The 23749-nt window shown below is 62.2% G+C and overlaps 1 protein-coding gene across 1 annotated transcript; it reads right to left on the bottom strand.

Annotated features, from left to right (window-relative positions):
- Positions 1–1700: 1700 nt before the first annotated feature.
- On the bottom strand, positions 1701–16185 carry LOC124522321 (major allergen Can f 1-like). The gene is made up of 7 exons (XM_047093692.1): positions 16096–16185; positions 15680–15810; positions 15175–15245; positions 14587–14697; positions 13766–13864; positions 13558–13584; positions 1701–1887 (listed from the first exon to the last, which is right to left on the bottom strand). The coding sequence occupies exons 1-7, from the start codon at positions 16183–16185 to the stop codon at positions 1874–1876; spliced, it is 543 nt and encodes a 180-aa protein (XP_046949648.1). The 3' UTR covers positions 1701–1873.
- Positions 16186–23749: the final 7564 nt, after the last annotated feature.

The following is a 23749-nucleotide window of genomic DNA, read 5'->3' as shown; positions in this document are numbered from 1 at the left end:
ACCAAGGACGAAATCCATCTGTCTGGACTTGCGAGATGGAGTGGCAGGTGCACTGGGGCAGTGATGGAGAATTTTCCAGAATTCTCCAGAATTTTCCAGAACGGAGCGCAGACATCAGTGCTCAGGCCAGGTGTAAGAGGAGGACTCTGCCTCCGAGCAGCCGCTGCTGAGGACCAGCAGGAGGAGCCGTAGGTGCAGGGCGTCTGCCGGGGGCTGGAGGGAAGGAGTGGGTCAGGGAACAGGCGGGCCCCACAGGAAGTGCAGTTTACAGGACTCAGTGAAGATCTCACTGTTCCGCCCCCTCTCACCGGTGACTGTCCTCCCCGGGACACTCCTGGGTCTGGGCCTCCCTGCAAACCACTGTCCAGCCTTCAGGCAGGGCCGGGTCATTGGGGAGGGAATGGTGCTCGGGCAGGTGCCGGGCTTGGCTTTCCAGAAAGGAAAATGCCTCCAACGGGGTGTCTGCCTCCTCCCCCACCGGGGACCCAGAGACCAGGCTACCGGGCTCCACCGGGGCCCCCCAGGAGCTGGGCACGGGCCCCCCACCTCCTTGTTCTCCAGCTAGAGGGAGGCCTCCTGGGACTGTCACCTGTCAGACCTTACACCGCCACCCTGAGTCTCAGCCCCAGACCATTACAGACACTGGGCCCCCGGCCCCGGCTCCCTGGAGCCCCTTCTCTGGGCCTTGGTGCAGCCACGTCAGAAGGACCAGCTGCTTAGGGACAGGTCAGCACCAGGTAGATAAATGGTGACAGGCCTGGAACCCCAGGACAGGAGCGTGTGGCTGGGGCGGCATCCAAGGGGTCTCCCTGCCAGGTACCCAGCTTGAGGGCCTCGTGTCTTTGCAGGGAAAGCAGGGTAAGGAGCATTGTCATGACAGAAAGCCAGACATGCGAGGCCAAGGCCAGTGAGGCCGGGCCCTCAGGCACTGCTTCTGGACGCAGCAGGGACCCCTGCCCCGTGTTTCCTGCCTGGGCCCCCGCAGTCTGCATTTGGGGCCGGCTGTGTCCCGGAGAGGCCCAGGGATGCCCGCGACGTAGGAAGCTGCACTGACCCTGCGTGGACGGAGCTGCCCTCATCTCCCCACCTCCAGGGGAGCCGGGCCGGCTTCACCCTCCCGCCAGGAGAAGGGAGACGCTGACCCCCACGGCTGTGTGTCAGGCCTCTGGATGCAAAGCTGCCCAGTGACTTTGGGAGCCCGCAGGGTTGGCTCCAGGGCGTTCAGACAGCGGCTCCCTCCCGGCCAGCCGCGTCCAGCCAGGCCGGAGGGAGGGGGCAGGAGCAGAGGGGGCCCCGGCTGGGCTTCCAGTGTCCGGCTGCCCCCATCTGTGGCCCGGGGCAAACTCCTGCCCGCCCTCACTCCTGCCCGGTCTCCAACCAGTGGGGAGCTGGGGGGCCAGGAGATCCCCCCTGCGTGTGTCCCCGCATCTGAAGCCTGTCACCCTCACACCCCTGTCCCCCAACCTCAGGACCACCCAGGACCTGAGCTTTGTGGCGTCGGCCCCGCGGGAAGCCCCCACAGGACCCTTGGGCAGAGCCGCACCCCCACCCCTCCGCCCACACCCCCACGCCCCTTGGGCCGCCGCACCACCGCCGAGAACCAGGACGTCCGGTGCCCTCCCGTCCTCCCTGGCCTGGCTTGGCCGCCCTCCCTGACCCCAGCCCACGCGAGGGGCCCCACACACAGGCACGGTCAGCAGTGATTGCAGAAGCTCTTTATGTGGGGACAGGAGAGGGGTGGGACAGGGAGGGGGGAGGGGAGGGCGGCAGGGGGGCGGGGCGAGCCCAGGCCCGGTGGGCAGGGGTTCCTTCCATGTCCTGCAGGACAGAGGGTCCTGGTGGTGCCGCCCCGGGACTGCAGTGGATACGTTCCTCACGCCTCCGGCTCTGGAAGGAGGGGGTGTCAGTGAGGCCGGGGGGGGGGAAAGGCCTGGGGGGGCACTGTGGGGTGCAGGTGTGGGCCCATGGCGGGGGCCTCTGTGGGGTACAGGTGCAGGTTTGGGGGGGGGCCACTGTGGGGTACAAGTGTGGGTTCACAGGGGCGCCGCTGCAGAGCCAGTCTGAGCAGAGGGGGAGGGTCCTTCTGCCATCTGCCCCCAGCCAAAGCTCTGTGTGCACGAGGGGCTGGGCCACGGTGGGACCTCAAAAGTAGCCCCATTTCGTCCTCATCCGGCTGTGCTCCCGGCAGATCTGGGGGCCTCGGGCGGGTCACGGCACCTCTGGCTCCAGTATTAGTGAGCCGTGTGACAGAGATCCTGGTGACAGGGCAGCAGAGGGGATGCGGGAGGAGGGGAAAGCGACAGCTTGCCCTGGATCAGGGTGGCCTGGCAGCTGTCTCTGGGTGGGCCGGGTGTGATCAGACCCTGGGCCCCTGGCCTCGACTGCCGCATATGAAGCCAGTGGACAGAGAAAGAGAAGGAGTCCCTCAGTGTCCCTGAGTGACACCTGGGGACAGATATCCGAGGCGACGAGCAGGTCCCAGAGGGGGCTCTCAGGGCAGAGAAGGCTCTGCCCATACCGGGTCCCTCTTGTCTTCAGGTTGGGGTGCCCCTGGGGTACCCGACATCCCATCGAATACAGGATTTTCTCCAGGGGTCACTCACCCCAATCACAAGTGGGGGCGCAGCTCTCTGTGGAAACGAAGGAGACCGAATGGGAAGGTGCCCTGGCCGAGGGCCCCGACCCCAGCACCGCTCACGCTCACGCAACAAAGACCCAAGAGCGGGGCCCCTGGCGCCCCTGAGACACGTCACTGCACTGATGTCTCCCCCAAGGAGCGGTCCGGGTGGGGACCCAGGGGACACGGGCCGGGCCATCCTCTCACCCGTCTGGACGGGCTTGAAGACGCTCTCCTGCGGCAATCCCTTGCGCTGTGAGAATTTCTTAAATGCTTCCAGAACTTCCGGGGGGACGCCAGGACTTCTACCTGCGGTGGGGTGAGCGGGCGAGCCGAGGTGTCAGGGGGCACAACCCGGGAGCAGTCGGGGTGGGGGTGGCGGGAAACATACCCACGAGCTTGGCTGTGCTGAACCTCTGCCCCTGGAAACGCCCTTCGCTGTAAAACATGAGGTGGCCCTTCACGGGTGTCCCCTCGGGCGTCCCTCCACGTGCAGGTGGCTCACGCCCCACACCGCGAAAGGTCGCAGGGTGGGGCACGTTGGCGGAGGCCCCCTGGGCTCCACCCCAGACCTGAGCCCCAGGAGTGGGGTCCCCAGCACCAGGGACTCAAGTCCCAAGTCCTGGGCACAGGACTTGACCCAGGGCCACGGGGGAGGGGGAAGGCCTGGAGGGCGTGAGGCACCGCCTCCCCCCTACACCCTGCAGGTTCTGTATTCGCCGGGCACAGCGGTTTTCTCCAGGACAGACTCCACTGTGTGGCACCGGCCGCTGGTCTTGGAGGGCAGGAGTCAGGTGGGCAAGGGCTCGATGTCCACTCCTGTTTGGGGGGACGCACCAGTCCTCTACTCCTGCCCTGCCTGGGGCCCTTCTACCTCCAGACTTAGGTGGGCGTTAGTGTCACCCGACGCGCACAGCAGGGCAGGAGGGCCCCGAGTGGGGACTAAGGCCACGGGAAGGAGAGGCCACTCGCTTGTGCGTCAAGGAGACGTCACGTAGCCGCTGCCCAGCACCGAGAACGGCACAGGGGTCACCTCGGCCATTGGGAAGCCCGCCTCCGACACGAGAGCGTTAAAGTACCACTTTCCCGAGGTCTGAAAGACGTGTGCCCTCTGCAGGCGCTGCCGCACGCGTGGCCAGCCCCCCCCCCGACGGCGACACCCCCATAATTCCACCTACGGGCCCCAGCAGACACAAAACCAGCACCCGGCCGCTCGTCCCCCGGCCCATCTGAGGCCGCCCAGGGGTCCCCTGCCCACCACCCCCCCCCGGGGCTCCCAGTCCCTTCCAGATTCTAGCGCGTCTCCTCGGCCACACCCTCATCTCCGAGGGTGCTGAGGACGAAACGGAGGTCCTTTTGGCCCTGACACTTCCTGCTCCTCTGACCATAGCCTGGGGAGGGTCACGGCTGCCAGACAAGCCTGTCTCTGGGGCTCGGGGAGGGCCGGGGTGTAGAGGCTGGGTCCCGGGGACTTGGCGCAGACCCCCTGCGACCCACCGCCAGCTGGCAGGGAGAGCCTATCGTCTGGGATGACAGCTCATTAAGTCTTCAGGCCCCCGTGTTCTCCCGGGTCACCTATTCCCAGTGGCGGTCGGTAGCAGGGGGTCTGTACTTCAGAGCAGGAGGTCCCTGAATGGGCGGGGACCCACTGTCAGTATCGGAGCCTCCGGTGGGACATGAGTGGGGCGGCTCCTCATCCCCAGGCCCCCTCCCCACGGCTCACCTGGCTCCGCCCGGGCCTGCCCGCGCCACCTTGGTGGTCCCCTGGACCTGCTGTTCCTGGATCCGCCACATCCCTCCCTGGTCGTCCCATAAGGGCCCTGTTCTGGGCCTCAGGCTCAGCTTCAACGACGCCTCCTTGGGGAGGCCCCCAGACACGCTCTGGGAACGCCCCCCTCCCTCCCCGCACATCATGTTCCTGCTTGATCTGCTGTAGGACACTTGTTCGTTTCCTGGGTTCTCAGGAGCGACAGAAACGTGGTCACCAAGCCTGGGTGGCCAGAAGTCTGAGATCGAGGTGTGGCAGGGCTGAGCCCCCACCCCCACCCCGCCTCGTCCTGTCCCCCGAGGCTCCGGGGGTGGGGGGTCGTCCCTGCCGCCTCTCCCGGCTCCCGGACGCCCCAGCTGTGTGCCCTTCGTTCCATGTCTTCTGTCCCCAGTCCCCGTCTTCTCTCCTCTGGACGCCAGCCCTCGGTGCGCAGCCCTCGGTCCAGGATGACCTCGTCTCACGGTCTGTGACATAATCGATCGCATCTGCAAAGACCCTGCGTCTGAATCAGCCCCCAGGCGGGCGTATCTGCTGGGGCCCCATCCAGAATGCGTGCGCCCCCCTCTCCAGAATGACCCTGCACGCCTTCTCATTTGTTGCCAGCTTCTCCTGGAAGGAGTAGGCTGCCTGAGAGCGGGGCCTCGGTTCCCCTGCTCACGGCCACCTGCCCAGAGTGGCCCTGCCCTTCCCCCGGCAGCCTCAGCCTTGCCTGCTGCCCACCGTCTCCGTTTCACACTGGCCGGGTGGGAGGCGCGGGCCCCAGAGCCCGCACCCAGCGGCCGAGCCCCCGCTTCCCTCTGAGTAAGGACCCCCGTGCTCTTTTTCCAGGACCACAGCAGGTCCTGGGCGGGAGCGTCTGTCCTGGGGCCCGGAGCTGGCCTCGGCAGGAGGCCAGGGCCGCAGCGGGTATAGCGGACCCCACAGAGGAGACCTTGTGCCTTTGTGCACGAGCTGCGCCTCCCCCACACGTCCTCAGTGACCCCTGGGTGATGGAACTGAACGTGTCACTTGTCATTCCCCCAGTAATTACCCCGGAAAGGTGCTCTTGAGCAGAGCGCTGCCTTCCAGGGGTGGGGAAGGGGCGGGCCCAGTGCCCTTTTAGACCAGAGACCCGGAGGCAGGTCCAGGCCTTGAGAAAGGCTCCCCTGTTCCCTGCTGTGCTGACCTTCTTCCAGGGGCGGGCCCTTCCAGGTCTCAGAGAAGACAGGGCTCCCCGGACCTCTTGACGCCCCAGCTCTGTGGAGACGCTGGTGCTGTCCATCCTGACAAGGAGCCAGGACACCGGGGCACCGGTGGGGGGGCGTGGGGCGGCCTGTGTCCACAGCCCTGCTGAGGCTTGCAGACTCCGGGGTGCTGAGGGGCGCCGGCAGGCCACGGCAGGGTGTGGACCCAGCCCTCAAGGCAGATAAGATGTCACCTGATGCCACGTTCCATTTGCAGGTGTCATGTGGGTGTGAGAAGGGACACACACCAACGGAGCAAAACAGAGAACCAGGCACAGGGCCACACCTCAGGGCCTGTGGGCTGTTCGACAAAGGTGCTGAACAATGGAACATCCACAGGCAAACAAAGGAGCCTTGACGTCAGCCTCACGCCCTCCTTTGCAAAACCAGCTCAGTTGTCATGGGCCTCATGTAGCAATTTAGGAGAAATTTGCATGATTTGGAGTCAGGTGAATCGGCCTGAAGCATGTCAGAAAGGCAGATTAGCGAACTGGAGGTCATCAAAATGCAAGATTTCTGCTCTGCAAATTCCACTGTCAAGAGAATTCTTTATTTTTTTTATTAAAAAAAAATTTTTTAATGTTTATTTATTTTTGAGAGAGACAGAGACAGAATGCGAGTGGGTTAGGGTCAGAGAGAGAGGGAGACACAGAATCTGAAACGGGCTCCAGGCTCCGAGCTGTCAGCACAGAGCCCGACGCGGGGCTCCAACTCACGGACCGCGAGATCATGACCTGAGCCGAAGTCGGACGCTCAACCGACTGAGCCACCCAGGCGCCCCTCAAGAGAATTCTTTAAAATAAAGCTGCACCCTGGGAGAAGTGTTTGCAGATTTCATAATCCCCGCCCCCCAAAAAACCCACATGGAGCACTCCAAGCCTCAACAGTAACAAAGTGAATGACCCAATAAAAATGAGCAAAACGCTGGAACAGACGCTTCCCCAAAGAGGACATCCAGACGGCAAAGGGCCGTGGGAGTGAAGGTGAGGGTTGCCGGCCCTGAGGTGACAGCAACTCATACCGTCCGCAGCACGGGATGCCGAGTGGCAGAGAGGATGGCCGAGAGCAGGACCCTGGTCCACAGCTGCTCCGGGGAACAGCTCGGCGATTTCTCACAGATCGGAATGTACCCTTAGCCTTACGTACGACCCGGTGACCTCTCCCAGGTCTGCACGTAAAAGAGAAGAGAACACAGAGTCACACGTCTGCGGATGCGCATGACAGCTCCAGCCATAATTGCTAAGAACCAGACACGCCCCACAGGCCTTCACCTTGAGCGGCTCGAACAGACCCCGGGCCGCCCGTGCGATGGACTGGCACGACGAACTGAGTCATGTGTGGACCAAGTGGACAGCTCTGTGGGTGGCAACGGCAGCCAGGCTCACGGGCGCCGTGCCGTGTGGTTCCGTTTCCGTGACATTCTAGAAAAGGCAAAGCTCCTGGTGTGGAGGAGGGGTGAGTGGTTGCAGGGGTCGGGGACCCAGCAGGAGGGAGGTTTTGCGGGGAGTTTCAGGGGACAGAGCTGCTCTACGTCCTGAACTTGGCTACGCGGGTCTCCACGTGAGTTAATGTTCACAGAACCGTACTTAAAAATGCTACGGGTTGAGGTGGGGAGCAAACACCCACCCGCCCCCGGCCCCGCCGGGGAGCGCGCTCCCTTACCGCTTTCTGGGCCAACACCCGAAGGCACAGCATTTCCAGCTGGTTTTCTTCCTCCAGCCCCTTGGGAGGTGAGTCCTCTGGAATCGGTTTTCCCAGGGTCTCCGCGTGTGTGCGTGTGCTTGCCCAGAAGACAGGTGGGGCCACCTTGTCAGTAGAAGACGGGGCACCGGTGTCTCGGCACCGAGTGACACAGTCCCTCGGATGACTCTGCTTGCTTGTTGGGACACAGCACCCGTCGGAAGCTAGGTTTTGGGAACCCAGCTTGACCGGAAATGTGGGACCGGCGGCCGTCTGGCTGCAGCTTTCAGAAAGGGGACGTCGAACTTTGGAGCTCTGGTTCCGTGAGGGCCTTGGCCTCATGTTCATTCTCAAAGCGTCCGGGTGGAGGTGCAGGAAAACCGGACCCCCGTGCGACAGCGTGGGCTGCGGGATTGCATCAGCAGCTGAATTCAGACCCTGCCAAGTCCTGTGCAAGGGGGGGCATAAGGAGGGGACGGGCCCTCGACCCCCGATTGGGACACCGATGAAGTCCAGTTAGCGTGAGGACCGCGGCCCTCCCTCCCGCCCCCTGGTCCTCCCCGAGCACGATCAGCCCCTCTGCCCTTGCCCGGGGGCACCCGACTTCCTGCCCTTGGACACCCTCTGCCGAGGCGCCGTGCAGGAATGGACTCGGAAGGGGTCACCCCGAGAGAGCTGCCTTCTGTGCTGAATGGAGCGGAACTCATCGGTCTGCGTGCACGGGCCAGGGTCAGGACTTCGCGGGGCGGCTCGGGCAGCTGGGGGCAGCTTCAAAGCCCGGCTGGGAACTGCTTCGTGCTCTCGTTCGGAGAGGCTGAGATCCCAGAACTGCTCTGAGCGTGAAAGAGAGAAAGGGTCCTGTGCCTGTCACTCGGGGTGATCGGGAGACAGAGACTACACGGCCGTTTGAACAAAGCGTCACGTGAGGAGTTAGTGACTGGTGGCAGGGCTCGGGCACTAACGGCAGCAAGAACCACACAGACATCAGAGAGGAGGCCCGGGACCCTGCCCGGGGCCGACTTCGCTGGAGGGGAAAGACATTCGTGGGGCTTGGGGCCGGCGGGCCAGGGTCCCCGTGGAATCCCTGTAAAGCCGCCAGTGGGTGAACTCCACTGGGCATCCTGCTTACGGGCCAAGCATCTCGAGACAGAAGAGGAGCGGGGAGAAGGCAGCCCCCCAAGCTGGGCGCCCCCTCCCCCGCCCTCTGCCCACGGGCCGGGTGCTTGGGCCCCACACAGGAGGGGAGCCGGACAAGCTGTGGGCCCTGTGGCCACAAGGGCTCCCGCTGCCGTCCTGCTTCCGGGTTCCCTTCTCTCTCCAGGCCGCTTGCCTGCAGGGCCAGCCCCACCCGTGTCTCTGGGGGGCCAAGCCCCCGGGTCTGAGCCCTTCCCAGGCCTTGGTGACTATGGTTGTCTTGTCATGACGGTCCCCAGCAGGGGAGCCGCCAGGGCACCCCCGGCCCAGACGCGCCCCTTCCCGCTCTCCCGGGTGCAACGAGCCTGCCCGCTCACCGTGGTCAGGGTCAGCACTGCCACCAAGTAGCCTGGAGACGAGAAGATTGTACAGCCGCGGAGGCGTCCGAGGCCGTGACCCGGGGCCGAGTGTGTCTGAGTGTGGAAGGCGGGCGTGGGGGCCGGCCACGATGCCGGGGCCCCGCTCATCTTGCCCCGGGCCCGTCCTTCCTGGGCACAGAGGCTGGGCTCTCCCTGGGGCAGGAGCACACCCGCAGCAGCCCAAGGCACAGCAGCACGGCCCCCCACTCGGGCCCTGGGTCAGCCCAGCCTGGTGGGGGGACGAGCTGCCAGTGAGGTGTGCGGGTCTGACGCCACGGAATCCCCGCCTGGGACACTCACGTTCTGTCCTCTCCTCGTGGTGACCGTGTACAAAGCCCATCAGATTTCCCAGACCGCGGGAACATCCGCTCCCAGGGCAGAGCAAGGATTTGGGGACTCTGGCCGTTTCTCAGCTCACACGCACCAGCTTCTCTTGGGATTATCCAATGCAGTTCCTTTACCAAATGGTGGTACCCCCCACCTCCCACCTGCCCGCCAGCTCAGGGAGCGTTATTTACTCTGGACGGAGCCCCGAGACCACTCTCTGAGGGCACCGAGAGGCGCGGAAGTCACAGCACTCGCTCCCCATTCTCTCTGCTCTCTCTCAGCCCCGCGGAGCAGGTGCGGTGCTCACAGAAGCCCCGCCCTCCTCCTGGCTTGAAGAACCAGGGGACAGAGTCCTGGGCAATTCCGGCTGCTGGAAAGGGAAGGGAGAAATCCTCGAAAGAAGGCAGCCAAGAGCGAGAGCCCCAAGTGCTGCACGTGAGCTGTCTGAATCTCAGGCTCACCCTACGACGGGAACGGGCAAGGCAGACTCCGTGCCGCCCAGCTAGGGCCGAAAGAAGAACCTGCCACCATGCAGGGGAGGCAGACTGTGCAGTTTGGGTTCAGACAGGGGAGGCGCCTGTTTGCAAGGGCAAAGTCCACACTCTTCCGAGGAGCTCCACCAAATCCAGAATTTGTACGATACGTTCCCCAAATCCAGGAGGCAACCCGAAATTACTCAGCAGACGAGGAAACGGGAAAATACAACCCATTCTGCTTTCTTTATTTACTTTGAGGGAGAGATTGAGAGAACACAAGCGTGTGAGAGTGGGGGAGGGGCAGGGAGAGGGGAGGACAAAGTCCCAGTCAGTCTCCACACCGTCGGCCCAGAGCCCAACGCGGGGCTCGGTCCCACGAACCGCGAGATCAGGACCTGAGCCAAGATCGAGTGTCAGACGTGTAACCTACTGAGCCACCGGGCGCCCCAAATACAACCCATTCTAAAGAGAAAGGCTCGAGGTACACGGGGCTTGCGGACCAGGAGGCTGAGGCCGTGCTCTAAGGACACGTAAGGCTGCAGGGGAAAGCGTGCTGCTGAACCACGCAAACACAGGCGAGCCCGGCGGGAGATGGGGGCCCCTAACACCAAACGTTCCAATAGCTGACGTGGAAACGCACTGGCCAAGGCCGACGGAGGGACACAGGAGCCGCGGAGAACTTGAGTCCGCGTCAGGAAGAATAAGGCAACCCTGGGAGTAGAGAGAAAAAAATATGGAAAACCAGAACAGTCTCGGGGGGCCAGTGTCCAGCCCGAGTGTAATCACCTTCCAGGAGGGGTGGGGCGGGCTGGGCCGAGAGTCGGTAGAAGAAAAAATACTTGGAAAGTGCCCAGATTTTCTTAAAAGCCATGAGGGACGGATACAGAAGGTCAGGGACCCCCAAGGGAGGGACACTGGGAAGCCTCAAACCCAAATGCGATATCGGAGAAGGCCGTGGCGTTTTACCGGGAAGCCCCCGGGGCCGGAAGACGTGGGCCAATGTCTGTAAAGTGTTGAAGGAAGGAGCCCACCAGAATCCTGTCTGCTGGAAATACCCTTCCTGAACAAAAGCAAAACTGTAGTCGCTGAGGATTGGGGGCGACAGAGCGGCCGGCAGGGCAGGGACTGCCTGGTGGGGGGAGTCAGCGTCACGGCGGTGGGGGGGGAGGAGTCAAGGGGAAACCTGCTGTCCCCTCCCAACCCCTTGTGACATCCCACCATTTGGGTGAGACACGCAGGTCAACGGGCACCTACGGGGATCCGGGGACAACGGGCTGTCCGGGGGCAAGGTTTCCAGCTCCAAGCAGGTGCCCAAGGTCACGTGTCTTGCAGCCCCAGGCAACCCCGTTCACAAGCTGAGAGGCCCGCAGCAGTGGAAATGCAACCAGAACGGGGACGGTGTTCGGGGCCCCTGTGGCTCCCCGGGCCCCTCGGAAGCCCTGAGACCCGGCCGCTGGTTTTCTTCTTTCTTCACCACCAGTCTGAGGGACACCCCCTCTTCCAAAATGCCCCTCCCCACGTGACGCGGTGCCCAGGACAGAGCTCGGAGGTCTTGCTGAGGCTCTGGCCGTGCTGAGGATGGCTCTGGTCTGATCCCAGGCAGAGGAAGGTCCCGTGCGAGCGACACCGTGTGCTGTGGGCCGAGGTCCTTATGCCTGGGGCCTGGGCAGAGGCGCTGACCGGCCCGTCAGCCGGGCCAGTCTGAGGACGCAGGCCTGGGACCATCTCCAGGAGCCTGGTGGCCGTCCCTCCAAGCCAGAGCCTTGGCCAGGAGCTGCGTCGGCAGCACGTCCTCTGTCCCCACGGGGGGGTGTCCCCAGGGACACACAGTGTCCTAAATTGATGTCCTCCCCAAACACCCCAGGGACAAGGAACTGGTCCCCATGGTGTGTCTGGTGTTGCCCAGGAAGCAGGAGGAAGCGGAGGGACTGAGCCACGGAAACAACGCGAGCGGTGCCCTGAGGGGCGCTCTGAGGGACAGAGGGCTGGACAGTCAGGACACCGCACACCCCCAGGTGGTCCTCGGGGCTCCGAGCCGGCTCCCGAGGCCCCACGGGTGCGGTAAAGCAGAGAAACTGCCCGAGACCCCTGTGCGCCTGCCACATGTGACCTCGGAGCTGGGCTGCTGGGTCTGGAGCTGGGCGTCGAGAGCAGCGGCTACAAGGAGGCCCTCGGATGGCGTGCACACCCCGGGGCCCCCGGTCCTGCCAGCGCCCATCCGCAGGGAGCCCCAGCAGCCGGCTTGGCCCACCCGACGTGCAGCACGCGAGTGGCCCGGCAGCTCCAGCCCTGGTTCCCGGCCCCGGGCGAAGCCCCTGCCTGGCCCCGCTGGCCGTGCTCTGTGTTCAGAGCTGAGTAGCCACTGCCCTTCTCATGTCCGAGTGTCGTTGTGTCTCATTCTGTGGTGTGGTGTCCTCGAGGAATCTTTAAATCTTATAAAGCACCGGGAGCCCTGAAGGTGTCTGAGTCTGTACTTCTGCTCCCGGGACCTGACAAGCTTCCAGGCCCCAGGGGACCGTGGGAGGTCAGGTGTGGCAGCCTAAGAAGCAGGGGCTGGCCCGCTGGCCCTGACGAGGTTCAGGCCCCAGCCGCACCCCTGCTCTGAGCTGCTGTCCCCCCGGCCCCCGCTGCCCCGTGCAGGCTGCCCGGATACAGGACCAATGCCCACCTGGGGCAGACGCTCCCCTTTGTTCTGAGCCTGACGAGTCTCACTCGTGCAGCCCCGTGGACCGGGACCTCCCCCACCCCCAACCTCAGGACCAGCCAGGACCTGAGCTTTGTGGCGTCGGCCCCGCGGGAAGCCCCCACAGGACCCTTGGGCAGAGCCGCACCCCCACCCCTCCGCCCACACCCCCACGCCCCTTGGGCCGCCGCACCACCGCCGAGAACCAGGACGTCCGGTGCCCTCCCGTCCTCCCTGGCCTGGCTTGGCCGCCCTCCCTGACCCCAGCCCACGCGAGGGGCCCCACACACAGGCACGGTCAGCAGTGATTGCAGAAGCTCTTTATGTGGGGACAGGAGAGGGGTGGGACAGGGAGGGGGGAGGGGAGGGCGGCAGGGGGGCGGGGCGAGCCCAGGCCCGGTGGGCAGGGGTTCCTTCCATGTCCTGCAGGACAGAGGGTCCTGGTGGTGCCGCCCCGGGGCTGCAGTGGATACGTTCCTCACGCCTCCGGCTCTGGAAGGGGGGGTGTCAGTGAGGCCGGGGGGGAAGGCCTGGGGGGAGGCACTGTGGGGTGCAGGTGTGGGCCCATGGCGGGGGCCTCTGTGGGGTACAGGTGCAGGTTTGGGGGGGGGGCCACTGTGGGGTACAAGTGTGGGCCCACAGGGGGCTCCAGCCATTGGGCCTGAACAATCAGAAGGGGCAGCTTCCCAGGGGCTGTCCCCAAGGCTCCCAGGCCACGTGTGAACATGTGACAAGCCAGCTTCAGTCCAAGGATGGGGGAGAGCAAAGGAGGAACCAGGAAGACGTCTGGATCCTGACTCTGCCAGCCCCTGGGCAGGTGACCCTGAGGCAAGTCCCTAAAACTCCAGGGAGAGACCCAGGAAAGCTGAAGTATCCTGCACATGGCTTCCATATCTCTGAACCTTTTAAACAAGTCATTGGGTAAACAGAGTCACCGTGACTGTTTAGGGGCGAGGAGGGATTTCGCACCTGCTGGCCAGCGCACGGGCATGTCGGGAGGTATGTCTCCTGCCCACTCTCTGGAAAGGACTTCCTAAGTGCCCAGGGGCTCACCCGATGAGACTGAATGTGCAGGCGATGCCCACGTGCCAGGATGACTCCAGGGGCAGGGAGTCCCCTTGCCTGGCCTGGGAGGGGGGATCCAGGGTGGGGGGCAGACCAGATGGCCTCTTGAGATCCCCCCACCAACAAGGTGGTTTTCGCAGGCGTCCTCTGCAGCCACTCACTTACCCTGATCTGTCCCGGGAGGGCAGGTGTCTGTGGACGGAAGGAAACACACGTGATTCAGAAGATGGCAAGGAGTCGGTCAGTGCCCCAGGCCCCTCACCGGCCAAGGTTTCGGACCACCCCGGAGAGAGCCAAGCCAAAACGAGACGCAGTGTGTCCCCATCCACCGTGCGGGCGAGTGGGCAGCACCGGGCAAAGCCGCCCTTCCTACCGCTTTGTTTGGGGGAGAAGATCTCCTGGTTGAATCCTTTGGCTCTTAAGAACTCCCGAAAATTCTCCAAGGCCTCCTCGTTGCTCTCGCGGTCTCTTCCTGTGAGTGAAACCAGGAGATCCGAGGGTGAGGGGCCCGACTCGGAGGCACTGCTGTGTCTACCCCAGCCTGGGCGGAGGGAGGCCCCACACCCGTGTGGGGGCTGGACCGGAGGGCCCTCGGCCGGGGGGAGAGTGTGGCTGGAAAGGCAGAGCCGGGAGGAAGCAGACACAGGCTTCACAAACACCCTGGGGATCCCCCCACCCCGGCCTCTGGACCCTCCCGCCACAGAGGAAGCACACGGCCTCTCTGGTCCTGGAGCCCAGGCCGTCCCGCGGCACTGACATTCTGCAGCTCTGGGCCACAGGGAGCTCTCGGGAGACCCTCTCAGGGCCTCTTGTAACCAGGCAGGGGTGGTGCCGACCTCCCGATGCCTCCTTGAGCCACCTGTCCAGGAATGAAGGCTGGCAGCTGGCCTTTCCTTCCCGGGCAGACCCCCTTGAGCACAGAGCTCTTCTCCCCACCCCCCCGGAGACACCCCCCCCCCCCACCACCGGAAGCGGAGCTGTCCCCATGCACAGCGGGGCCTGCCCCGTGACATTTGTGACACTCGAGTTCCTGTGCTCTGGGTTTCCACTGCAGAGACCCAGGCTGGGACCCAGAAGCCCAAACTCTGGGGATGGGGATAAATGCTGCCCTTCCGGAAAAGCAGCCCTAAGGCGGCGGCTCCTCCCAGGAGAAGGAAGGGGAAGGCGGGCAGCGCCTGGATGCGTGAGCCTCACCCACAAGCTTTGCCATTCGGGCCTGCTCCCCCTGGATCTCGCCCTCACAGTAGAGAATGTAGTGGTCCTTCACCTCTGTCGGCTCGATGTACACGACACGCTTGCCCCCGTCTGCGGGAGGACAGCGCACACGTCGGGGAGAAGCCACGTGGCTCTCCGGAAAGAGGCGCTCACCCGGGTCCAGCTTAGCAGAACCCCCGGCCTCCATGCGCTCCGGGCTCCCCCCCAGGTCCCTCCCCACTGGCCCGAGCCCCTGCACACCGGGTCACGGAGAAGTCTCGGGCTGTGGGGCTGGAAGAGGTTGGGGCGTGGGGAGCTCAGCCCTTACCCCTGACGTGGGCACAGCCATAATGGGAACGTTCTGGACAGGCCAGTCCCCCCGGGGGCAGATCTGTCACACCCAGTGCTTGGGGGCTGGTGTTCATATATGTGAGGCACACTGACTGATGAGAGGAGACGGCAGGCATTTAGGGGTCAGATAGGAACGGGGCTTCTCAGGCCGGGAGTCCCCATTGGAATCACGTCACTGCCCCGTCTCCCGGGGCTGGGGGGGGGGGCGCACCGCCCGGTGGAAGCTCCAGGACTCACAGGCCATGTATTTGTTGGGCTCAGAGGTTTTCTCCAGGATCAGTTCCACCTCCTTGCACTGACCATTTATCCTGGAACACAGAAGCCACGTGGGGAGCTGCGGTGGGTGTGGCCTCTCTCCAGGGCCCCCGTGATGCCCTGGGTCTGAGGCCGGCCGACTGGGCAGCTGCCATCTGCCACCCCAAGTCTCGGCCGGGCCCCCAGTGCCACGTGGGGCAGCTCCCTGGGGCTCCCCCAGGGGAGGGGATGTGGGCGTCTCACCCCTAATCAGCCAGCGCTGCCCCTCAAAGCCCACGGGGTCCCATCTGGGGCTTCTCTCCCCTCCCTGGTGCCCCCCCCCAGTGAGGCACTTCCCACGGCAGGGTCCCCCCAAAGCTGCCCCGTGCTGAGTGTGAGGAAGACAAGAGTGTGGCCTGTGCCCGCCGCACCCAGATACTGGCTCGCGGTGCGTGTGCACGTGGGGGGTTGCTGAGGGAGGTCACGGGCCGCCACAGCTGACACTCACAGCAAGGTGGTCTCGGCTTTCAGGTTGCCCCCCTCCAGAACCGTGAGGGTCATGGGAGTCACCAACTCCGGCTTCTTCCAGGATGTCTCTCGGTCTGTGATCATGGCCTTCAGGTACCATTTTCCTGACATCTGCAGAAGGTGCCCTCTCTTCAGGACACAGGCCAACCACCCCCCCAGGGCCCCCCTCCCCCTCTGCGGGCCCAGGCCCTCCCGACCCCCGGGGCTGGAGGCACACGGCAATTCCGAGCCCACCACCCTCCCCAGCCGGCGCCCAGCACCCGGGTGCCAGCTGCCAGCCTCCACAGGTGCCCTCCACCCTGGGGGTCCTCAGGGGCAGGGGTCAGTGCCTGGGCCTGAAACGTCTCACGCCTCCCTGCGCCCCCTCCAGCCCACCCTGCCCCGTCCGAGCCTCACGGCCATCGTGTCCTCGCCCGAGGCCGGGGGATCCTGGGCCTGGAGGACGGTGATGAGGCCGAGGCCGATGGCCAGGAGCAGGGCCTTCATATCTAGGGGTACGTGCTCACGGCTGCCGACAGGTGCTCACTGGGGCTCCGAAAGGCTGTCCCGGCCCTTTGCGCAGCCACACTTTATACTCTTCGGCCCAGGTCCCCCGGGAGGCTTGGCACGGACAGTCTACCGCTCCCAGCCATCAACCGTGGCCAATTCTGCAGTGAAGCGGATAAAACATCGTTATTGTAGGACTGAACAACTCTGGGTGACCGCCATGGACCCGTCAGGTCTGCGCCACGGGCCAGAGACACAGTGGCAGATGCTATCAGGAAGGGAAGCGAGCCTGGCTGGCGTGCTGGCCGCCAGAGAGAGGACGCAGGCTTGGTCTCACAGACCCTCCTGTATCCCGGGCAGGCTACCCGACCCCAAATTCAGCATCGAGAAGGAAGGATCCGGCGTGTGGGAACGACTCAAAGGGGTCGTCCACCCTCCTGGCAAGATGTGTGCGTGGACACCGTGCACGGAGCGGTGACAGACGAGACGCGGAAGGGGAGAACCACGACGGGCAGGCGGAAATGGGGATGTGTGTGATGTGCACACGCACACGTGCAAACGTGACATCGGGAGCCCGGAGAACGCAGAGGCGGCCCGCGAGGCCGCCGGGGACACACCGCCTCTGGTCTGGCCACGTCACATCCGACTCCCCCACCGCGTCACGGCAGAGCAGGACAGACCAGACACCCTTTCAGGCGAAAAGCGTTCGTGGGGACGCAAGGGGAACCAGCACAAAACAGCTGAAGAAGCAGTCGACCGAGAAGGCACGACCGTCGCGAGCTTGAGGACAGGCTGGGCCAAAACCCAAAAGGCCAAGCAGCCGCAGGAACCCGCGGTCACACGGGGGACGTCACACCCCTCCGCTGGAGCAGAGGCTCGCAGGGGTGAGAGGCTGTGCGCGCAAAGCAGATTCCAGAGCAAGACGATAGAAGCCCGTCTCACGGCCGAAGAATCTCGCTCCGGAAGAGCCGCAGAGTGTCCACGTGCGGGTCAAGCGGCAAATTTCAAGAAGCAATACAAAGAGCGTGCTCTTTGTGGCCGCAAAGCCGCGAGGGCCCGCGGTGAACAGAGTGGCAGAGAGAGAAAATCCACACTTAAGAATCTTCCCAAACAGCTCGTGGTTTGAAGAGGAAATCACAAGAAAAGTGTAGCGTATTTAGAAAGACTTCAGACAGGTTGGGTGTCGAGTCGTGTCCCATGCTGTGGCCCCCACATTCTTCTGCTGAATTCCTAGCCCCTCCATGATGCTGTCAGGAGGCGGGGCTCCTGGGGCGAGTGGGTCCTTGAGGGTGGGGTCCCCAGATATAGGATCGGAGCCCTTGCGGAGAGACCCCAGGGGGCTGCCTCACCCCGTGCGTCGGGTGGGGACACAGTGACAAGATGGCCCTCACCAGACACCGCACCTGTTGACATGGTGATCTCAGACTTCCGGCCTCAAAACTCTTGAGAAAGCAACGTCTGGTGCTTTTGCTATAGCAGCCTGCGTGGACAAAGACAGGGCAGCTAAAGACATCCAGAGAGAAACGTCTAGAGCATTGGGTGGGTTTCTTAAACAACAACAAAACAATGAAAATAAATGAGCTAAGCATGTGAGTCAAGAAATAAGAAAGATAGCCTAAAGAAATTAAAATCTAAACAATTATGAAGAGCAGAAATTAACGAACTAGAATATTTTTTTAATGTTTATTTTTGAGAGAGAAAAAAAAAGAGAGGCAGACAGAGTGTGAGCAGGGGAGGGGCAGAGAGAGAGAGGGAGACACAGAATCCGAAGGAGGCTCCAGACTCCAAGCTGTCAGCACAGAGCCCGACGCGGGGCTCGAACCCACGAGCCGTGAGATCGTGACCTGAGCTGAAGTCACCGGACTGAGCTACCAAGGTGCCCCTAGAATATTTTTAAACTGGAGAAAACCAGGGGCGCCTGGGTGGCGCAGTCGGTTAAACGTCCGACTTCAGCCAGGTCACGATCTCGCGGTCCGTGAATTCGAGCCCCGCGTCGGGCTCTGGGCTGATGATGGCCCAGAGCCTGGAGCCTGCTTCCGATTCTGTGTCTCCCTCTCTCTTTGCCCCTCCCCCGTTCATGCTCTGTCTCTCTCTGTCCCAAAAATAAATAAACGTTGAAAAAAAAAAATTTAAACTGGAGAAAACCAATAGTGGTCAAGCTGGCTGTGGGGAAAAATGCATTAAAATAGACTCCTAGCAAGGCTGATGGAAAAAATCAGAAAAGCAATGAAATCAAGGAAATGAGATCGAGGAAAAGCTCGAGCCGTGCTGAGGATGAGCGGTTGGAAGGAGCGCCTGGCGGTCCTGGCGGTCTCTGAGGAGCCGCGGCCGTTTGGAGACCCGGGTGCTGTCACAGGGCTGCACCCACAGACCAAGCAGATGGTGTGGCCGGCCCAGGAACAGCCCTGAGCAGGAGCGGAAATGCAGACGTGCCTTGCAGGTGACAAGAACATCTGCGGGGGTGGGGGGGAGGCGCGTTGGATAAACGGATCCCACCGTGTGGAACAGGTGCGAACGCTGATGTCCCTGCCTCACGCCACACACACGTCGTTCCCTACAGACCGTGAGGCGCCATATGAAAAACAAAGCTTTGGAGACCCGAAAAGAGAGGGAGAGGTCCTAACAGAGGCTGTGAAAGGCAAGCCAGGCAGGAGGAAAACGTCTGCAGCGTGTACAGATGGGAGGTTTAAGCGGGGTCCACTGGGAGCTCCTGCAAAGGAATCAGAGAAAAGAGCAGCGGCGGGGGACAAAGTGGGCGGTGGACAGAAGAGGCAGCGGGGTGCGGGGCGCTCGGCGTCACCGCAGGGCGGGACGGAAAGGAGATCCCTCCGCAGAGCCCCACCCGAGGATAGGTGCCCCTAGCACGTGGCGTGCGGAATTCTCATCCACGGCCACGGGGTGTGAGCCCCCAAGGGAGAACCACAGGCAGTCCCCGGCAGACAAGCGTGCCCTGGGCCCCCGCGGTTCTGCTCGTACAGACCCTGAAACGTCCCTGCGGACCCCTCCCATGCGCAGGTGAACTGCTCCCTGGTCGTGAGAGTTTGTAAATTTGCTGAAGCTTCTCAGTGGTGTGGGAGGGGGCCACGGGCAGTCTGGGGCTCAGTGGGACGGTGTGACGGTCACTGGAGTGTAGAGCTACTCTCTGCTGGCTCCCCCTTGTGGCCTTGGCTTTCAGGAACCCCCCCCCCACTGCCCTCTGTGCCGATGCCGCTGGGGTCCCCACGCGGGTGTGTGGGCTGCAGGTCACCGCACGCGGAGAGCGAAGGGAGAGAAAGGCCGCTCTGCGCGAAGCCGGGGGACCAGTCTGCGTCCCGTGCTTCCGCGCCCCGCTGCGGACACTTGTAAACGGCGGTCGGTTCCCGTCGAGGGCCGGTCTAAACGCAAGCCCTTCTCTGTCTGAAGCCACAGGGTGATGCCACACACTTTTATGCTGTTTGGACGGTAATCACACGAAGCAGAATTGATTGGGATTCTGGTCAAGGCACCAAATCCCGACGGGGGTAACAAACGTGTCACGTTGGAAGTCGCGTGTCTTCTGTGCCCCAGCCACCAGCAATGACAAATGAATTCTGGTGCCCCATACTAGAGCGGAGCCTGAATTTTCTTCCTGCTGCAGGAAACAGTAGAAAGTCAACATCACGGGAAGCGGCTAGAAGACTCGGGACAATGACGTTTTCTGGAGATGTGCACGTAGTAACTACTCAAATGTCATGGTTCTCCTTGGATTTGGTGATATGTGCGGCATGTAGCTTTGTAATTTTTATTTTATTTATTTTATTTAAAAAAATGTTTATTTTGAGAGAGAGAGAGGACGTGAGTGTGAGCCGGGGAGGGGCAGACAGAGGAGAGAGAGAGCCCCCAGGTTCTACACTGTCATCACTTAGTGCGACGCGGGGCTCGATCTCATGGCCGTGAGATCACGACCTGAGCCAAAATCAAGAATCTGGATGCTGGGAATGCAAGCTGGGGCAGCCGCTCTGGAAAACAGTCTGGAGGCTCCTCAAAAGACTAAAAATAGAACTACCGTATGACCCAGCAATTGCCTTACTAGGTATTTATCCAAGGGACACAGGTGTGCTGTTTCGAAGGGACACATGCACCCCCATGTTTATAGCAGCGCTATCGACAATAGCCAAAGTCTGGAAAGAGCCCACATGTCCATCGATGGATGAATGGATAAAGAAGATGTGGTCTATAGATACAGTGGAGTATTACTCGGCAATCAAAAAGAACGAAATCTTGCCATTTGCAACTACGTGGATGGAACTGGAGGGTATTACGCTAAGTGAAATTAGTCAGAGAAAGACAAAAATCATATGACTTCACTCATATGGGGACTTTAAGAGACAAAACAGACGAACACAAGGGAAGGGAAGCAAAAATAATATAAAAACAGGGAGGGGGACCAAACAGAAGAGACTCATAAATATGGAGAACAAACAGAGGGTTATGGGAAGGGTTGGGGGGGGGGCTAAACGGGTAAGGGACACCAGGGAATCCACTCCTGAAATCATTGTTGCACTCTATGCTAACTAACTTGGATGTAAATTTTAAAAAATAAAAAATAAAAATAAAAAAGAGCTTGGATGCTCAGCCGTCGGGTCCACCCAGGCGCCCTGGTACTCAGCTGTTTCGGTGTGCAATTTTGTGGATTTTTTTCCTCGCTCCAACTAAATATTTACTTTCCTATCTAGTTCAGGTTAATAATTTGTATTGTTTTTGCTCTATGTCCAGCGCGGGTCGGCCTGTCTCCATCTGACCCCCGCCCACCCCACCCCCGGCCTGTGCCGTCCCAAAGCCCAGCGCGGCCGCCCTGTCCTCGGGACGAAGGGGCCGGGGCCACCGTCCGTGCAGGACCGCGTGTCACGGTTGATGGTGCCGAGGGGGCCCCGTCACCAGGTCAGCTCGGCTCCCTCCTCCCCCATTGGCTGGCTCACGCGCTCCTTCGGGACTGGGTTCAAAAGGAAGCTTGGACTTAGCCCAGCTGACCCAGTGGCAGCCATTTGGCACGAGGCGAGCCACACTTGACCTCAGGGCCCGGGAGCAGCGAGGCAGCCAGAGGGCCCAGCGGTGCCAGGGCGGCTTCCAGGAAAGGTCACGCCGTGTTTCTGTTCCAGCTCTTTCTCTACCTTGAGCTCCTGCAAGGTCCCCGGCTTCTCTGAACACAGGACCCCTTTGTACCACTAGTTTGCTCTGTGTTATGGTGAATGTCACACAAACAGTGTGTCCTCCTGTCTTGGCTGCTAGGTCAGTGCCAGTGGCCATGGCCCCCAGGGGAGGCTTGGCCAACCTTTCTGGGCCGCTGCCCCGGCGCGAGGAGCCTCTCGGGGGCTCCTCACACCCTCCTCCCGGGAGGCAGATCCCAGGGAATGGGACCCGAAGGCAGGCCTCTCCCAGTCGGTGTCGGGGAGCCGCATCGGGCCCCCCCCCCCCCGGTGTGCTCAGCACGGGGGTCGTGCCCAATCGGCCTTGGCCGGCCCAGGGGGGTGCAGGGGCCTCATTACGGACATGCTGACCTCTCAGCCGGGCTTCTTCCGGGGGACTGGACGCCTCACTCTGCAGCTGGGGCCAGTTCTGAGCAGGGGGCTTGAAGGCCGGTAACTGTCCCTGTGCCACAGATGACAGGCTGTGCGCTTTCCCTCACCGACTAGGAGGAGCAGAGAGGAAGGGCTCACTAGCAGGGGCCGCTGAGGAGGGAACAGAATGAAACCGGCCCTGTTTGCCCCCCGGGGAATCTGGCCCCCACCCTCCACCCTGAAGTTCTCCCGCCTCGCCTCCCCGGCAGTCCCCAGCCCACCCCAGCTGAAGTTGTCGCAGGCGGGGCCTTGAGACCAGCGCCGAGGGAGGGAGGCCCTGTCCCCGCGCCCTCCCCCTGCTGCCGGCAGGCCGGCTCACAGGTGCCATCGGCCTTGACCTCGGAGAGGCCTTGAGTCTTGTCCCCCTTCACGGAAGGCGTGGAGGGGCCGGGGGTGGGAAGGGAGCCAACTCCTCAGAGGCTGGTGCGCGCTGGGGCTTGTGCGTGACCGAGGGGCCGCCTCCCGCGGCAGGCTCACCCGGGGGTGCTCTGGGGAGGGGGGTCTACAACACCGTGCCCTTTGACACGCTCCCATTTCTCCCCTTTTCTGGTTTTCTCAACCCTTGTTTGCAATTGCCTACGGGATGGCCCTACCAGACTCCGAGTACTAATAGAAAGACTACCCTGGGGGGTGGGGGAGCTGAACAAGGGAGAGTCTAACTCCTACTTTTAAATTTTCAGCCTCTTCTGAGTTCTGTGCGGTTGGCTGTTGAATAACGCAGGGGTTGGGGTACCCAACCCCACCTCCTGGGCAGTTGAAAATCCACATAAAACTTTTGACCTCCCCCCAAAACTGAACTGCTCATAGCCCGCTGGTGACTGGAAGCCGTACTGATCACACAAACAGTCGACTGACTCATAGTTGGCCCGTTCTGTGAACACACGCTGTGTTCTTACCGTAAAGGGAGCCGCAGAAGAGAAACGTCAGAGGAAGATCAAAAGGAAGAGAAAATACATTTACGGCGCTGGCCTGTATTTCCTGAAAAAAATCCCGGGTCGCAAGTGGACCCACGCAATTCCAACTCGTGTCGTTCAAGGGTCAGCTGTATAATCAGAATCTTTTTTAAAAGGCTGTTTACATTAAATATAAGCCGATATATTTGTATTGTAATTTTATGCTTTTCAGAAAACATGTAAATTGTCTATAATCTCACCACCACCCCCCAAAGAACATTCCCCAGGGATTTTAACAGGGTTGCCATTAGGAATGAGGTTGAATTTGGGGATAATCCAATTATTGCCACGGTTTCCCCCCTATTCGTTTGCTCCCCATTTGGTCTGCGGCCACCATGTCCCTTGGGGCCGTTGGGCATTTCCTTGTGGGTGCCGAACACATCTTTTCAGGTTCTCCTAGGCATCAGGGGGACCAGTGTGACGGGCTGACAGTGTCCCTGGGCTGCTGGGCCCACAGGAGCCCTGTTAGTGCCGGAAGTCAGGGGCTCAAGGAAGCCTTTGGTGGCACCGTGGCGGTGACCCAGCAACCGTTCCCGGCCTCCACCCTCCCTGCTCCCCATGGACCGGTATCCTCATGGATGCTGACCACCCTTCACGGTGAGTCTGGCTATCTAACCGCGACCCCATCCTCCGGTCGGTGACGGCTCTGGAACGAGCCGGGAGACACGGGAAGAGACAAACCAAGGACAAACCAAGAGACAAACCAAGGAGAGCCGCAACAGGAACCCCATCAGGATGAGCCAAGCTCGTGGGCCCTTGAGTAGAGACATGGAGAGTTCCCAGACCCTGAGTGACCCCACGGAAGCCCGCCCCGAAGCTTGGACTCCAGCCACATGAGCCGACACACGGCCAGATTGAGCCGGCGGTGGGAGGCAAAGCACAGCACCTGGTGTGGGTGCTGCGGTCAGGACAGCCCTGCCGTGGATGGCACAGTGAGGGTGCTCTACCGGGAGAGGTGCGGGCGACGGCGGGCGCAAGCGTCGGGGGACAGGCAGGTGCTGGGCAGCGAGAGGTCGGCAGCGGTGACACGGGGGG

Source organism: Lynx rufus, unplaced genomic scaffold, assembly GCF_022079265.1.
Source record: "Lynx rufus isolate CCGP_SWC_20201006 ecotype Redwood Valley unplaced genomic scaffold, mLynRuf1.p SCAF_36, whole genome shotgun sequence".
NCBI classification, from domain to species: domain Eukaryota; kingdom Metazoa; phylum Chordata; class Mammalia; order Carnivora; family Felidae; genus Lynx; species Lynx rufus.
This window is presented reverse-complemented; position numbering and strand designations above follow the sequence as displayed.